Source organism: Clarias gariepinus, chromosome 13, assembly GCF_024256425.1.
Source record: "Clarias gariepinus isolate MV-2021 ecotype Netherlands chromosome 13, CGAR_prim_01v2, whole genome shotgun sequence".
In the NCBI taxonomy this organism is placed as follows: domain Eukaryota; kingdom Metazoa; phylum Chordata; class Actinopteri; order Siluriformes; family Clariidae; genus Clarias; species Clarias gariepinus.
Genome location: NC_071112.1, coordinates 25,618,611 through 25,636,516, shown reverse-complemented (window position 1 = coordinate 25,636,516; position 17,906 = coordinate 25,618,611). Strand labels below are relative to the sequence as shown.

The 17,906-nt window shown below is 36.6% G+C and overlaps 1 protein-coding gene across 3 annotated transcripts in view; it reads left to right on the top strand.

Moving 5' to 3' along the window:
* The window catches only part of heatr5a (HEAT repeat containing 5a), a 52,172-nt gene that overhangs the window by 22,287 nt on the left and 11,979 nt on the right, over nucleotides 1-17,906 (top strand). For 2 of the 3 annotated variants that reach the window (XM_053509831.1, XM_053509833.1), the window contains exons 14-29: nucleotides 688-797; nucleotides 2,613-2,776; nucleotides 3,629-3,792; nucleotides 5,163-5,268; nucleotides 6,143-6,333; nucleotides 7,516-7,675; nucleotides 7,882-8,071; nucleotides 9,337-9,506; nucleotides 10,719-10,745; nucleotides 12,515-12,659; nucleotides 13,887-14,069; nucleotides 14,842-15,078; nucleotides 16,024-16,202; nucleotides 16,787-16,855; nucleotides 16,947-17,126; nucleotides 17,354-17,546. In XM_053509831.1, the coding sequence (XP_053365806.1) occupies nucleotides 688-797; nucleotides 2,613-2,776; nucleotides 3,629-3,792; nucleotides 5,163-5,268; nucleotides 6,143-6,333; nucleotides 7,516-7,675; nucleotides 7,882-8,071; nucleotides 9,337-9,506; nucleotides 10,719-10,745; nucleotides 12,515-12,659; nucleotides 13,887-14,069; nucleotides 14,842-15,078; nucleotides 16,024-16,202; nucleotides 16,787-16,855; nucleotides 16,947-17,126; nucleotides 17,354-17,546 (2,468 nt within the window). The remainder of the gene's footprint in view (nucleotides 1-687; nucleotides 798-2,612; nucleotides 2,777-3,628; nucleotides 3,793-5,162; nucleotides 5,269-6,142; nucleotides 6,334-7,515; nucleotides 7,676-7,881; nucleotides 8,072-9,336; nucleotides 9,507-10,718; nucleotides 10,746-12,514; nucleotides 12,660-13,886; nucleotides 14,070-14,841; nucleotides 15,079-16,023; nucleotides 16,203-16,786; nucleotides 16,856-16,946; nucleotides 17,127-17,353; nucleotides 17,547-17,906) is intronic. The other variant, XM_053509832.1, reaches the window with a different exon arrangement.

Genomic DNA, 17,906 nt, shown 5'->3' with positions numbered 1-17,906 from the left:
TGAAGAACAGGACAAAGTGTTCAAGGTATTAACCTGGCCTTCAGATTCCCAAGATATTAATACAGTTCAATATCTGTGAGTATCTGTCGAGAGGCTCCACGTCAGACCATTTAATCCACACAAAATTTGGCACGTTTTATGCTGGACGCCTCTACTAATGCAACCCTCCCATTTTATCTGGCTTTGGGTCTGGCACTATATATGTGTATATGTATTTTGGAATTTTGCCGTCCAAATGAAACTAAGATGATATATGGGAAATGGAAAACCTTTAATTTCATGGGGTGTCAGAGCCTTAAATGTTATTTTATCATTTTCTAGATTTCTTTATTAATTCATTTGCTTGTTTTATTTGTTACTGTGAATTTACTGTGAAGTTTATATTGAAAAGAGCTGGTTTAATTAATCGAATAAAACTTTTCCACTAGGTTGATTTATTTGTTTCACACAGTTGCTGAATTATGTTGTTCTTTAAGTAAATGTTACAATCAGTGTGTCCATGCAGGTGCAAGGTTAGGTTTTGCTTTAAAAATTTCAGTCTAAAATGGGGAAAAAGTGAAGTCACTTGTGGTAAAATTGTGTTTATACAGTGCTTTATACTGTATACTTTAACGCTTTATTTTAATGCTGATTAATTATTCGGAAACACTTAATGGCCTTTTATTTGATTACTTTTTTGTGATAAAGGTCGCCTTCTCTAATGAAATCCTATGGGAAGCAGATAAAAGTTGCTTTGTCCGTCTTCCAAGTAAGAGTGTATGAAGTCCTTGCATTGTTGCCACCCAAGACCTATGAAGGTAAGCTCTATGCACAAACTGTCTTTGGTCAAATTCTTACTGGATTTGAACTTAATTGCAATGAGAAAGGCTGGTGTTTTTTGATGCTGGTGCTGCATGGAATCTTCCCTCTAAAACCCTCCAAACTCTAACACATGCAGGCTTTTCCATAAATCTGCAGTTACAATTTAAGCAAATTAGACTGGTCTTAGGAACATTTATTTTCAATATGGAACAAGCCTGCACTTCAAGCAGTAACATTTACGAATAGGCACGCACAAGATTACGACTTGCTGAATTGTAATGTAGTGCATAGTGTAGGCCAAGCAGTCATAAATTTAGGAAATGACTTGTAAATGCTGGATGCTGTGTTGCCATATTAGGTGGATTTCCATCCCATTGGGCTACTTTTTAATATTTAGGTGTTGAAAATGGGTCTTGAAAAAGAAGAAAAATAATTGGGCTTATTTAAAATAATGTAATGTTAAAGTCTTAAAGACGTAAAGACTTTAAGATGGATAACCTTAAGTATGAAATATCTTAAAGACTATTCCCTAATAAAATACAAAACCTGTGTATCCACACTTGACTATTTGTCAGACATTTCCTTAAAAAGAAAAACAACATTAATTTTTGTTGCATTAATAATGTAACAAAAAATATAACAGAATCTTTCTCTGTTTAGTGATTGCTACTAAATCATTTTAGAACCAATCAATAAACAGATTCTCTCTCTCGTTCTCTCTCTCTCGCACTTTCTCTCTATCTCTCACTCACTCCCTCTCATGCTTGAATCAGGTAGAGAACAGATAAAGCTCCATGATATAATTGCTTATAGAAAAAACTAATTTAAAAAGTACAGCACTGTTTACAGCAAAAGTGGATCATTGTAATTGTTTTGGCTTTTTTGAGGGTTTCTGAGAAATGTAGTTAATGTCAAGGAGTACAGTATAGCCTATGCTATACAAAGACATATGCAAGCCTGGTTAAACTTATTAAATATAAGTTTATGTAGCATGTCAGATACATCTAAATTTGTGTGAATTACTAGAAAATCTGTTCATTTTGACGGTAAGCTGTGTATGTAGCTGACTCATCTATACATATACTATAACTAGAATAACTGTAGGTGTTTTCCTGCTTTACTGTCTGTTTTAACTTATTATAGGCCAAAATGTTAATTTAACACTTTTAGAGCACATTTGTGAGCATTTTGGTCATATTTAAACATTTTAATTTGGATTTTAATTAAGCCATGTGAATTTTCCCTTTGCCTCTGTCCAGTTTTACAAAACTGCCACAAATGTAGCCAATCACAGACTTCCACGCATTACTGGCTGTTTCTTCGCTAATCAGGTGGCACTATTGACCACATAACGGGAGCATTGCAAATAAAGTTTCATAAGTAAAGCGACCGAGTTGTCCGATTTGAATTTAAATCAACATAGTCTAAAGATGAAGAGAATTAAATATGTAAAAAAAAAAAAATGGACAAACAAAACTGGTATATTCTACAATTCATCTCTTATATAATTTCCTTTCATTTATTTATGCGTGTGTGTGTCTGTGTGTGTGTGTACATTTATTTATATAATTTCCTTTCATTTTTCTTTCATGATTTTAATTTCCCATTTTCTTTTGATTCTGTAAGGCTGCTTTGAGAAATTGACCATTGTTAAAAGCACTATACTATTGAAACAGCCAATCAGGTGTAGTTTTGTGGCAGTTTTGTAACACTGGACAAAAGAACCGTGCTCTCAGGAATGTGGCATGAATATAACTCCATATTCTGGAGGTAATTGACATTCATGAACGTTTTTGGGCTTCTTGGAACAGATAATTTTGAAACTGTGTTGAAACAACTGGCGAATAACCTCATGGATACAGAGAATACAACATGTCCTGAGGTCAGCCTTCTACGGCCACTGTGCCATGACTCAGACCTTTCTCTGCTGGGTCCGGCTCTGCATGACGTGGACCAGCGCTACATCGAGGAGCAGGTCGGTCTCTGACCAATAGACTTATCAAGAATAACAACAAACATTATTACATATTATGTTAATGATTCTTCATCAATTTAGTTCACAAGGGAAAATGAAAGACAAAGTTTCTTCTTGTATGTTTTGTTGTGCTTTACACTGACTTACAGTAAATAGGTTTAGGAGAAGTTTGGCCTAAGAACCTGAGAATCTTGGTAGAAAAAACGAGGACTGGGCTGTGGTCTATTTGGTTAATTAAAAAATAAATAAAATAAATTTAAAAGCTTTAATGTTGTTTGACAGACTAACAGTAATTTTCTTAACAGATCACTTTAATAATTTTAATACTTATTACTAGTACCTGTAACTTTATTCTATTACGATAAACGAAGACTGTGGGAAGGAATTATTTTCAGTTTCTTAAAAGTAATATTTATGGCAGAGGACATAATGGAGATATGCACAGTAAAAAGTCGAGCTTTTTTGTTTAATTTGATTTTAAATTAAATGTTAAACTCTTGTATTTTAGGTTAGTTTGTATTGTTTAGATGCCTTTGTTTTTTTTATTGAGAAAATTAGGACTGGGTTAAATTAAAATGCAGAAAATCAATTCAATTGTAAAGCTGTTGATTAAAGCTAAAAACTTTAGGGTTAGGCAACTTTTTTAAAGGATCAAGGTCTTAAAATGTAACAAAAGAAATTACATCAAATTGGGATATTTATGAAAATTGTATACTTACAGTATCACGATATTAATCAGAATATTAATCAGGTTATATATTGTGATGATATACTGGGTGATGAGTGGTGATTCCTATCCCTAATGTTTGCAGTTACTGCTCTGTGGGTTTCTTGTCCTGTGTCCTTCCACAGCTACATGGAAGCAAAATGGGAGGTGGAACTTTAGAGTATGACCCTTTCACCATATGTGAGAAATCTCAGAAGGCACCCACACCCCCTCCCCCAGCTGATGCTCTCATCATTCATTCAGTCCAACTGTTTGGAGTAATTTTTCTCCATTTGGCGATTCATCAGAGGTGACGTTTCATGAAGACGAATTATGCTGAATGAAATTTCCTTAAGATTTTCTTATTTGTGGTTACATGTCCTGCTTAACATCTTTGTACTTTTACTGCATATAGTTTACTTTATATACTGCATATTCACTCTTTTTAGGCTGCCATTCCAGCTGACAGCCAGCAATTTGAAGTCTGAAAAAATTTGTGTGGCCTGCTCAAACTTTTAATCACAACTATAATCAACACAGACACACATAAAGCATAATGGATAATTCAAATCCCATGACTTTGTTTTATTACTTAGTTTTGATTACTTTATTAAATGTAAATATCTTCAGGGAATTTCAAACTAAATAATAAAATTCATGTTAGTACTTCCTCTTTTTTTTATTGTGTTTTTGTGCAGACCTCAGATAAAAAAACACTTCGGACAAAGAATTAACTTTTTTTCACTGCGCTATTATTTACTTAACAAAAATTAAATCTTAAATTTAAGATTTAATCATCAGTCCTTGATTAACTGATCATCAGTAGGTGTGCAGACCTCTATAAAGAAGGTGTTTTGGCAGTTTGCTGGTCTGGAACATTCAGGTGTTTAACATAAGCATAAGGTGTTTTTCTTGCCACCGTTGCCCTCAGCTTGCTCATCAGGGACAATCTAATGATTTTGATTCCTACACATTTTTCACATGTCCTACAAATTTCCATAATTTTTTTTTGATTGTGTAAAGCTGCTTTGCATCAATGACAATTGTCAATCTGCAAAAACTTTGCAATCTGGAAATTGACAATCTGAAAGTCTATTGATAAGTGAAGAGCATTCAAGAGAGTTGCTAATCTTCCCGGGACTCTAATTTTGAACCTGTGAAGACTCACTGAGCATGTTAAATGTTAAAGTCCACGACAAGACAAATGGAAGAAGACTAAACAAGTATGGTTTATTCGGAATATGTATGGTTTATTGGGAGAAAACCTCTTCTGCCTAAAAAAGACATGACAGAGCAAAATTGCACCTGCCCAAAGCACAAGGCTTCTGCAACAATGTCCTATGGACAAAAGAAACCAAAGTGGAGTTGTTTGATCTTAATTCTCAGCACTGTATTTGGTTTACACCAAACAGCATTTTGCCAGAAACATCTCATACTACTATCAAGCATGGTAGTGGATGGGTGATGATTTGCTCTTGCTTTTCAGTCAAAGGTCCTGGGCATCTTGCTGTCATTGACTTGACAGAGTTTTCTAGAGACAAAAGTAAGGCCATCTGAATGGCCTAGTCAAAGTCCAGACCTCAACCCATAAGGGCATTTCATATTTATGTTGGTGAAGGCTAGTTTTGCTAAATGTTTGAAGGTTGTGTTCCAATATCACATCTCTATCTCCAATTTCAGAGTTCAGATTCTGGAGCAGTTCTGTGAGTGTGTGAGGCAGCTAAAGGGCACTCGACAACAGATAGTCCAAATCCATGTAACAGCTGCATTTTGTGGCAGTCTGAAGGTACGAAAAGCTTCTTTACTGTCAATGTGCTGTTTTGTGGAGCTTGTCCAGGTTTTTGTACGTGAATAGGGCAAAAGGGACACAATTACATAATTATGTGCAAGAGACGGTTCCTTTTGCCAAATATTTGTTTTTCTTTTTAGTGCTAAATAAATGTGTTAATTAAAATAAATGTTTTAATGTCATCACTATATTGGATTAACTGTCACTCTGTAGGTTCATTGGGTGTTATGATCAGGTGTCCACATATGACAGAATTGAATATTCTTCATATTTTGCTTCCAAAGAGCCAGACTTTCTTACAGTTTTTAATGTAGTCTTAAAAAATAGTAAGGGTCATGAAGGACCTATTTTTAGGACCACTTATTTTTGGCAAGTTTTTGACTCTCATTTTCAGTCCAGTCCCCCTGTACCTGAGCAATTCCAGAAGAATGTATTTTTGTATGTTAGGCTGCATAGTAATTTATGAATCATTCAAGCCTAAAAAAACTTGAGGCATGAACCAGTAAAAAACAGGTGCAGGTGATGACAGATGATCAAGCCAGTGATTAGTATACTGGTGTTGCTGAATGCTGTGTGGTTGGAAAAGACGAGCGGGGAAATGTGGTTGCTGTGGTTACATACTGTATAACAAAATTTTCTATTGTGACTTTAGGCACTTTGCAGCCTGTCTGAAACATTTGTTCCCATTTTTTCAATTAATTTACATTAATTAATTTAACATGGAGAATTTAGGCCAAGCTCAAGTATTTTGCACAGTACTTTGACCAGCAAACACATTGTACTGTTCCGTAATGTGATTATTAGGATACTGTACCTCTGCACCTCTACTATTCTAGTACTGTATATGTAAATTCTGTCTCTCTTTCTTTAGTGTTTGGCACTGGGTCATGAAACACTTGGTCCAGAGGAGGTGCAGAAGCCTGCACTCTCTCTCCTACTGGGAGCACTGGAGAGCTCCAACCTTCTACTGCGCTGTGTGGCTGCTGAGGGTTTAGCCCGATTAGCACAGGTGCTCAATGACCACAGTGTAACAGTCTCTCTCAGCCAGATGAGCTTCGATAAGTGAGTGTTTCTGGAGTGTTAACATTTTCAGTTTATTGTTAAATTTCTTAAACCCAGCTCTGTACGCTGGTCTGTAAGCCTCTAGGACAACAGAATCGACAATATCTCAAGGTACCATGTATCAAGACTGTTTTTTGTACTAGCTGTGGTGGTGAAATCATCTTTCCCTGGCTCCTGCATGAACAGCTGAATTATTATTGACAAATGTAATATGCAAAAAAAAAAAAAAAAGATCCATTTGAATTGCACAGTTTTAATGCAGTCCAATGTCCATGCTAAGAGAAAGGAGTTTTGGCATTCTACCCCCCTAAAAAAACAAAAAAAACCTTTTCCCAGTTGTGTTGCACTTAGTTATTAACCTAGTTAACCCAGTGTAAGTGCTGTATGTATCCATCCAGTGATGTAAACTTTAAAGCACTTTTTGTAAGTCGCTCTGGATAAGAGCGTCTGACAAATGCCTAAATGTAGTGTAAATTACACACTGACTTATTTTACTATCGTTTAATGATTGAAGTGTAACTGTGCCAAATAAGGGGAGAACCCAAATTCTATAAATGTTACATAGCGTAAATAGCGTGTGCAATATGACCCTTTTAGATGGGAAAATGTCTCCATACAGTAATTTGTTTATACAAAGAGATCATGTATATAGTGATTTAAATAGTATTGTGACAGATTATGTTGTTTTTTGAACCAGATTTTACTTAATTCTACTAGATCAGCTTCAGTTTCTCAGACACACCAATAAGCCACAAATAGTGAATAAAAAAAATTTAAAAATTAGATTATGCTTCCTCCTTGGTTTATTTAGTATGAATAACTAGTCAGTGCCTTAAAATTAATCATTGGCTATACAATATGTACAGTATGTGTACAGTATGTGGACTTCCAAGCAAGATTTCTGTATGAATATAGAATAAATATTCTTCTTCTGCGTGTGTACACTGTATTAGTAAGTCCTCATGACAGAACACGTGAATCTCATATTTATTAATATTACTAATGATATTTTCTGCTTTTTCTAGGATCTCTTTTATTTACAACAATATACTCCAGTTGCCGTTCATACATTAGACTATTAAAAGTTCTCTTTATGATTATGAAAATATCAATATGTCTATATTTATTCGTTTCCAAAACCAGTAAAGAAGCCATGTAATGGTAAGATGTTTGTTCCTGCAGGCTGAAAACAGCACGAGAGGGTGTCTTGCGGAGTGGACATTCTCTATTGCTGGGGGCACTCTTTCGCTACCAAGGGGCGATTACTTCAGCCAAACACCTCAGTGCTGTTAAGGGGATTCTTTTCTCACTTTCACGGGAGAGCAGCTCGCCAGAGGTCCAGGTGAGACAGACCTCTATATTTCATTCGATGGAATTTTTATTTATGGGTGTTTTTCTTTTAGTTATGTCTTTGGCTGACAGTTTGTGTTCCACATAATGCGAGTTCACACTTGACTGACCGTCAAGTCTAATGTAACATTTATTTAGTAGAGGTTTTACCACTCCACTAATCATTTTATGGTCATTTTTATCTGTGCATTTGTGCAGATGTGCGCTCTCCAGTCTTTGGCCATGGTGGTGGACCAGGCTGGACCTTTGTATCGCAGTCATATGGAGACCAGCTTGACTCTAATTTTAAACCTGCTCCTCACCACACCACACACTCATATGGAGGTGCAGCAGAGCCTGGGGCGCTGCCTCAGTGCGCTCATTATATCACTGGGTCCTGACCTGCAAGGTACAGACATCCGTGTCAAGTGAATGCTTAATAATTCCATAACATGAAGTTTACACATGATGGATGATATAAAAGAAACCCTCTGGTCAGTCAGGATCTCTTTTGCTGAAATCATCACTGGAATAAATACGGACAGTTTATCAAAAGAGGGTTTGGAAGATTGTTCTGGAAGATTGAAATTTAAGGGGTTATTGCCTTGTATATATTGCATAGTGCACCTCGCCTTGGAAGACCCTACCAGGAGCTATTTCCCCCCATAACAAAGCTCCAAAAATCAGTGGGACATTTTGCATTATAAGATGAGTGCATTTAAAATGTTTAATTTTCAATAATTGAAGTTTAATTACAAACTACTGTGGTAGACGACTAAATTAGCAATAACTTTGTTAATCTTTAAAGGTTAATAGACTTAACTGTTTAGCCATTTTAACTTGACTTGGCCATTTTGATGGCAGAGGTCTACAAAGAGTTCTGGTTTGGTTTTTGGTCTGACACTGCGAACTGTGGGACTTTTACAAGTGTGTGTCTTTTTAAAATCTTAAAAAATCAGTCAAAGTTGCCGTAAATGGATTTCTCTCATGTTCTACAGATATTTTAAGATAAAACCGAAGCAAACAGAATGCACCTAAGCTCAGTTTGGATTGTTTTTGACAAGGACCTGAATAGTTATCTGTATGAGGTAATTCAGTTTTAAAGTTAGAGAGAAAATCTTGACTGGTAAGGAAATGACTATTTAAAGCTTTCAGGATGACTGGAATGACCTTGTTTTTCTGATGTTTCACTGTAGTAAATTGATTTTAAATGCTTGAGTGGTAAATTCTGGGGCCAGTCGAGCCCCATCACTACATGGTTATGGAATATTTTTCAGTATAGCATTTCCAAAAATAGTTCATTCCTTATTTACTGGACTATATTTATACCAAAGGCAAGTGGAAATATAACTATTATCCTAACAAGTGATTTAGAATTTTAAAACTATAATGGAGTTTTTACAGTGTAAAAAAATCACAAGATTTTTTATCAGGGTTTTGTGTAAATACCATTATTAACTATTTCTTACGGTATGATTAATTTTAAATGAAGTGTTTCTATACGTTTATGGAAGTTAAGTGAATACATTTAATAGTACATTTACCAAAACCATTTTGTACCTCACTACATTTGTCAGTGCATACCTTAATCTGGATATTATAAACTTATAAACATCCCATAAACTGTTACACAACATTTGTTTATACCCATGTGGTGTTTTGTATTGTGTACAGGTGAAAGTGTGGGCATGTGTGCGTTGAGGAGCTCATGTTTACAGGCCTGTGCTATAATGCAGGACAGTCCAGACTGCCTGGTGCAGGCTCAAGCCATTGCATGCCTCCAACACTTGCACATGTTCTCACCCCACCATGTTGACCTGGCTGGTCTTGTCCCCAGTCTCTGTGTGAGTATCCTACACACACACACATACACACACCACACATACCTAATTATGAAAATCAACAATAAAATGAGGATTCAGAAAAAATATATAGATTTTTTAATTATTTTTTTAAAGAATGATAAGGCTGATGAGGGTTTGTCTACATGATCAGTGGTTCTCACACCAAAATTGTCTCTGAACTTCACACCGTTTTTTAATGATTGATTGTTTTATTCTTTATTATAAGCACGTTTAATGCATGTGGCTGTGAACGTTGTGCCTGATAACGTTGTGCCTAGTAATTCGTAGTTTTAAAAGTTATCCATGTTTAATTGTTCTGCTCAGTTGAGACTCTGACTTCCAAAATAACACAAAAAGACAGTGCTCTAATAAAGGTGCTAAAACAAAGTATTTTAAGTTATTATAAGCCTTATAATTTTTTTTTTTTAAATGTACTGACATTTTACAGTCAGTTGCTAAATCATGTTAATGCTGGAAAAATATCTTACGTGATTTGCTTTGATTTTTGTTTTTTTAACTTGTATAAATCACACTCCATAAATTTTCTTTTAAATTTTCTTTTCATTTTGTGAGGCTGCTTTGAGACAATGACTAATGTTAAAAGCCCTATATAAATATAATTGAGCTGAATAAAAAAAAAGTATAATTTTTATATCCACTGTATTATATTGTGGCATTTTTTCAATGACAGATTTTTGTGAGTCCAAATCAAAGAGATGCTCTGTTAATACTGTACCTACATTACTCTACCTGCTCTTCTAAAAGTATCTTATTGTGAATAGAGCTATCGGAACACACACTGTTCAAGCCCCAGCTCCACTACGGTGCCTCTGTTAGATTCTTAAGCAAGGCCCTTAAATCTGTTTGCTTCATGGGCGCTATATAATGACCCTGCGCTCTGACCTCCACCTCCTAACAAAAAGCTGGGATATGCAAAGTATAAAGAATTTCACTATGCAGTAATGTATATGTGATGAATAAAGGCTTAACTATAAACTACATAACTGTAGATAAATAGTTTTTATGTGTGTTGTTATGGATTAATCTTATATTATTAATTTATGAATTGAATAGGAATACTGAGCTTTTTTTCTTTATATTTACCGGATTAACAAAATGTAATATAAAGTTTTTACTTTTAGGAGTTGAGTTTTTCTGGCATGAGATGCCATTCCTAGCTATGACCGTGCTGTGCTTTACTCTCTCATACAGGGAATCATGTTGGATTATTCTATTTTGGTATGTTTCCTTCTTTACTGCCAGGCTACAATTTGAAGCATTCATCATTTGCTGCTTTGTTTTTTCTGCCTCTTTTTCTTATTTTTCTCTCACTCACTAACTTTCAGGTTTTTTTTTTTAACACTAACTTTAACAGGCATTGTGGTTTTGAGCATGAACAATTACAGTCACAGCCTCTCCTTGCAAGGTTAGTGCCAGGGATTTTTTTTTTTTGCGATAGACAAGTACTGTTAAACCAATTCGGTCCACTTTAACATGAGGATGGTCCTGGCCTCGGCTGATGCAGACATCTGTTCTTTGAGGACTTGTTACCGCAGTCGCTCCATAGTTCAGGACTGGAATTTTCTACTGAGCCTCCAATAACGAACTTCCAGATTCTTAATACACAGTATGACTGCAGATCAATCCCTGCTATCCGTTATCACCCAAATGAGGAGGTTTCCTGTTGAGTCCGGTTCCTCTCAAGGTTTCTTCCTATTGCCATCTCAGGGAGTTTTTCCTTGCCACCCTCAACGGAAAAAGGTTACTCATCAGGGACAGTCTGATCATTTAGATTTTTACACATTCACATTTCATACAAACTTCCATAATTTTGATTGTGAAAAGCTGCTTTGCGACAATGACAATTGTTAAAAGCGCTATACAAATAAAATTTAATTGAATTTAATTGAATTTAATTGAATTGGATTGAACCAATACAAGGTTGTATATGACAGGACACGGTGAAATTATGGTTTTAGTTTTTTCATGCACTTCAAGTGCTCTGTACACTGGAACCCACTCTGAATAATTTTGCGATGAGTTGGAATGCTGTCCCTCCCAGGCCTTCTTACCTGATATCAGTTAATGCCCTCCCTAATAGTCTTGTGGCTGAATTTACAAATCCTGCAGCCATGCGGTGGAAAGCTTTCTTTGAATAGTAGAGATTATTATAACAGCAAAGTATGTATTAAATCTGAATGGGAAATTTAAAAATAATTCAGTAGCATGAGTGCTATGGTTGCATGGAGTTTACATGTTCTCCTCGTGCTTGGTGGGTTTTATCTGGGTACTCTGGTTTCCTCCCACAGTCCAAAGACATGCAGATTAGGCTAATTGGAATTCCCAAATTGCCCGTAGTTTGTGAATGTGTGTGAGTGTATATGTGTGTGTGTGTGTGTGTGTGTGTGTGTGTTTGTGTGTGTGTTTGTGTGTGTGTTTGTGTGTGTGTTTGTGTGTGTGTTTGTGTGTGTGTGTGTGTGTGTGTGTGTGTGTGTGTGTGTGTGTGTGTGTGTGTGTGTGTGTGTGTGTATATATGTGTGTGTGCCCTGCGATGGATTGGCACCCTTCCAGCGTGTACCCTGCCTCGTGCCCTAAGCCTCCTGGGATAGGCACGCTGAATACAGGAAAAAGCGGTATAGACGATGAGAGAGAGAGTGTGTTATGGTCAGGTGTCCACAGATATTTGATATTAACAAAAATAAAGCAAATTTGCAGAATTGAATGTAGGATTAGTAAGAAGAATCCTTGGCAATAGTTCTGCTTCTTAACTACTCCCCTTTTCTCTGCTATTTACCCGCTCTGCAAAAAGTGTTTGTCAGGTACTGATTATATGATTATAACTGGATTAAATGCATCTTAATAACAAATTTTAAGTCATATCACTGCACTGCTCTCCTGTTTCTTTTGTTTGTTTATGACTGTAGCTATACCTCAGCTTTTGCACGTGGCATATCTGACTTGATTTTACCCCTCCAGTTATTCCAAAAAGTGGGTATGTTTGTATGCAGGTGAACCTGTGTAGCTCGCACCTGTTTCTACGCAGGGCGGTGGTAGCGTGTTTGCGTCAGTTAGCCCAGCGCGAGGCAGTGGAGGTGTCTGCGCATGCTGTGGCCCTGGTCAAGGAGCTGCCTCGAAGAGACAACACACAGTTGGGTGAGGCAGCAGCACACACCTGTTGGAACACCTTTTATCTGCTGTTATACAGGGTGTCCCAAAAGAATTTGACATCTTTTGAAATATGAATATCTGAGTAACTACATGTCCTAGGCAAAAAAAATTAAATGGGCTTCATGTTGAAAAATAAAATATATTTTTTAATCAAAATATTAATTTCCTACAACATATTTAAATGGATATAGATTACATAACCGATTTCACAAAGCTTCACAAATGTTCGATATGTCGATATGTCGATATCGCGTTTGTGACGCGACACGCATTTAGTTGGTAGTCCAGCTCCTGCCAAACACGCTGTAGCGTCTATTGCGTAATATTCTCCAGCGCCTCAGTGATTCTCTGCTTGAGTTCCTCTAGACTTGTAGGAAGAGGGGGATAAAGACCATTCCTGTCACATAGACCCATAGAAAATAATCACAAGGTGTCAAGTTAGGGGGACGTGATGACCAATTCAACAGCACATTGTCACTCACTCATCGTCTATAACGCTTTATCCTGTATTCAGGGTCGTGGGGGGCCTGGAGCCTATCCCAGGAGATTTGGGGCACGAGACGGAGTACACCCTGAACATGGTGCCAGTTCATTGCCAGGCACAAACACATACAGTATACAGTACACTCATTCACACACTGTGGGCAATTTGGAAACACCAATTAGCCTAATCTGCAAGTCTTTGGGCGATTGGAGGAAACAGAGGAAGACTCGGAGGAAACCCACCATGCACAAAGAGCACATGCACAATGCATACACAGAGACGGGAATCAAACCTGGCCGGGCTAGAGTGAGAATTGCCTATGTTGTCAGACTATTAAATAATGTCACATTTTTTGGGACACCCTGTATTATGTAGTTTTCTGGTTGGCAATTTATGGTGTGTGTAAGAACACACTTAAGTTTTGGTCTGTGCACCACAAACTCAGATGTACTGCATTCACAACATGCACAACTACAGTGGTTGATCTCTGTGTAAAGCTAAAATGCTAAATAAATAAACAAACAACATATTATTATACAAATTTAGATAATGAGCCTAATATTTGGAAGGTTGGATTGTGTTCATACAGACTGTAGCGAGGGGGTGCCTGAAAATTTATTTTACAGTTATCGAGTCCCTAGTGTGAGAACCCCTGCTTTACAAATCTTGTTGTAAATTTGTAAATGCTTACTGGATGAGTAACTACTTTATGTGAATCTGCATCATAGATGTGACCATTAAGGAGGTGGGTCTGGAGGGAGCGCTGTTCAGTCTGTTGGATCATGAGCAGGATGCTAGACTCTGCAAAGACATTGAAGAGACAGTCATCCACATGATGAGCTCAGCCACTCAGAGCCAGCTGGCTCACTGGCTCAAACTCTGCAAGGATGTGCTCTCATCTGCCTGTTCAGGTGGGTTTATGTCATATGGACAAAAGAAACCACACAAATAGTAACCACTTTATTCTGTCTGGGGTTGCAGGGAATCAAAAGCTTATCTTTGGATTAATGGGCATTAGGGAGGAATATACCCTGCATTAGGTGCCTGCCTAATGCTACACACACACACACACACACACAATTTAATGACAAATATTATGTTATTTTCAATTGCTGAATTGAAAAATTGCTGAATCAGTGATTGATTCATTTTCTCCCTAAACCACAAGAGATTCCATGTATATGTATACGCTACCGCTCAAATGTTTGGGATTACTTTTTTTTTTTTTTTCCAAAGGAAAACACATTTTCATGCAATTCACAAACAATTTATCCATTTCACAAAAAAATTTAAGTTAGCTGGAATTGTGACTGTAATAGAGCAGCCGCGTGGTACGGAGGAAGACTCCATCAAGCCAATCCATCCTGTGGGTGATGCTCCAGAAAGCATGGGGTGAAATCTCATTTGACAGTTAGTATGTCTGCCTGGGTGTAATTGCTGCAAAAGGTTGAAGAATACGTTTATCATTTTTAAGATAATTATTTCCAACTCAGTGTCAGACTCTTGTTCTTTTTCTATAATTTCTATTCAGACTAATTATGTGTTTTCTTAGAAAACAATAAGACAACAATTTCTAAGTGATTCCAAACTTTTAAGTGTTAGTGTACATATACATGTACAATACATAAATATATATATATTTAACAGATATTGCAATAGAAACTCTTCTCTTTTATGAACTAGACTCAGTGCTTGGAGCACATGGGGAGGTGAATCAGGAGGAAGATGCAGACAGCTATAATGATGCATCATTGTTTCATGCCAGCTGTGCATACAGTGGGCCCTTTAACAACATGCGCTGGTCCAGCCGTGTGTTTGCTGTTCAGTGTGTGTGCCACATCATAGCGCAGTGTGAGAGCGGAGACCCAGCTCACTTTGACATGACACTGGCTCAAGAACAACGTTTGCACAAATCCAAAGGTAGGAGATGATTAAGGACACCTGAGCATGTTTTGTACTTCTCACTCATAATGACAATCTTAGTAGTTTTTTGTAGTTACTGAGAATTTACGCGTAGTATGTTTTAGGATGAATAAAAAGATAATGCACAGGGAGTTTAAGTGATTTACTTTGTCAGTGTAATTTGTAATGGAAATACTTGTGTATACCACAGCTCAGGTGATGGGTTGTACAGATGTTGAGAACGTATTGATTACTTTTAGCTCTAAATGTGCTGATTATATATAAATAAATAAACAAAAGATATGCAGTTTAATGTAGAAACACATATGTTAGAATGCATAGCATACTGTATGCATCCCATGCCATAGAACCCATATATGTGAGTTATTTGCACTACTTTTTTTTTATCCTATTGTGCACATCTGGGGTCTGAAGAACGAAATTTCGATCCGATGTGTAAATTTTGTTTGCATGGTCATATTGACAATAAAGTTGACTTTGACTTTGACATACTTGTTAACATGGTGGCGTGTTTGTTATGAGAAGTTGATTTAATATTTGTGGGAGTGAGTCTCAGTACATTGTAACAAACTTGTGGTTTTGCACCAAGAAGGGAGTCTACATGAAAGATTATTTCTTGTCATGGTGACTTTGAGAAAATAATAGGAAATGCAGTTAAAAGGAAAAATGTAGCTGTTTTAATATAAGTGACATAGAAATTAACTTGTCTCATGGACATTTCATAACATTAAACATAACTATACAAATAAACAGTATGTTATGTGGCTCTTTAGTTGATAAACACTTTACATGCTATAATTATACTTTAAGCGTGTGTCTGGGAATGTTATACTCTGTTGCTTCCGTCATAAAAGGTTTTCAGGAAAACTATAGACTACATCTAAGTGACTTGCAATTATGCTCTAGAATGTTTTATTGTCTATTTACTCGTTTGTTTTGTAGATTTCCTGGTTCTCCACTTGTCTGATCTGGTGCGCATGGCCTTCATGGCAGCCACAGATCATAACGAGCAGCTCCGACTGGCCGGCTTACACATGCTGCTGCTCATCATCCGCAAGTTTGCAGGCGTCCCAGAACCTGAGTTTCCTGGCCACGTAATTCTGGAGCAGTATCAGGCCAATGTAAAGATGATATTCAGATTAATTACTTGCTTGTGTTGATGAATAGGCAATAAAATAGCTGGTTTGAAAGTTTGTGTTCCAGCAACACTGCACTCATAAGTTCTTGCATGTGTTGCAAGAGATGGCTGTTCTAGATTTATATATTGGCAGCTATTTTAAACTTATTGTTTATTTAAATACAAATTTATGCACTTGTGACATGTTAGGTGACATTAACTATACTGACATAAATAAAACATTATCAGAAATCAAATGTTAAAAAGTTGTGACCTTGAAAATTAATACATGATTAGATGTATTAGTTGGTTTAAAACAAATATATAATACGATATTTGAAGTAGAATGCTGGCTTATTGTTGCTCTATTCCATATTACATCAAAATATTCATACTTTCATATTGAAAGACCCAACAACAAACTTATAGTAATGAACTTGACTATACATTACATAAAGAGTGTTTTTTTTTTTTTTTTTTTTTTGCGTTATCAGCACACCAGTGCATTATTAGTGGTAATGTTTTAAATTTTAAAAATCTGATTTCTCCCTACATTTTTAAAATATATTCAAAAATGTTTGTTTGAAGGTGGGAGCTGCTCTAAGACCAGCCTTTAGTGCAGATGCTCCTCCTGATGTCACTGCCAAAGCATGTCAGGTGTGGTTGGTCACATTTTGCTTAAAGAATATCCTATTCTGTGGTTTTCTGGACTAGCTTCATAGTAATTTCCCTTGTTACGGGCCCGCAGGTGTGTAGTGCATGGATGTCCAGCGGGGTTGTCAGTGACCTCCGTGACCTTAGGAGGGTTTACCAGCTATTGGCATCTTCACTAGTTAAAGTTCAGGCAGGGAGGGACACGCCTAATCCTCTCTACAATGAGAGCACCTTAACCATGGAGACGCTGGCTGTGCTTAAAGCCTGGGCAGAGGTAAGCTGAGTAAAGCTAAGGAGTCTTCTCACAATCTATACTGACCATTTCTACTTTTACTTCATGGTCTGTGGGTTGACTCCATTCACACAGAGGCTGATCCTACTGTGATGAAAGATTGAAGTAGATTAAAGATTTGTAATTTGTTTTCATGTGAATAAAAAAAATGTAACATTAGAATATTGTTTACAAGTAACAAGTATTTTTCTGTGCAAATTTCATTGCAGGTATATATCGTTGCAGTGAAAAACAGCAGGCACAGAAAGCAAGAGGATGTTGCTGATAAAGGTGAAGCTGAAGGGCTGCTAAAACTGGTGCAGGGTGAGCTTGGCACACTGAGCTGCCTGTGGCTGGCGGCACTGCAGGACCATGCAGTGCTTACTCTACCTCCAGACTATGCCAAGCAGTTACCATCCACAGGTCATTATTGACAAATCACTTAATATTGACTAGTGGAAGCTAGGTTTTTGAAAAAAAAAATTTTGTATTAAAAAAATATTTTATTATTTAATAGTAGACTTTGTCACAGCTGAGAAACAGGGTTAGTTGTGATGGAGAACAGAGGTTATACAATCAAACTGTTCATTAGTATATTCATTTTGTCTAGACCTTTTCATTTGTGGTTAGAGGTTTTTTAACATGTTTGCAGTATTTCCATGGTAAGTGCTCATATCATTCTGCTATGCCAGTGTCACACTATTTGTAGTTGTAATGCATTTCTTAAAATATGAATTCATATTTCTATGAAAAACTGGATCTTAAAAGATTTTAAGTCATCAC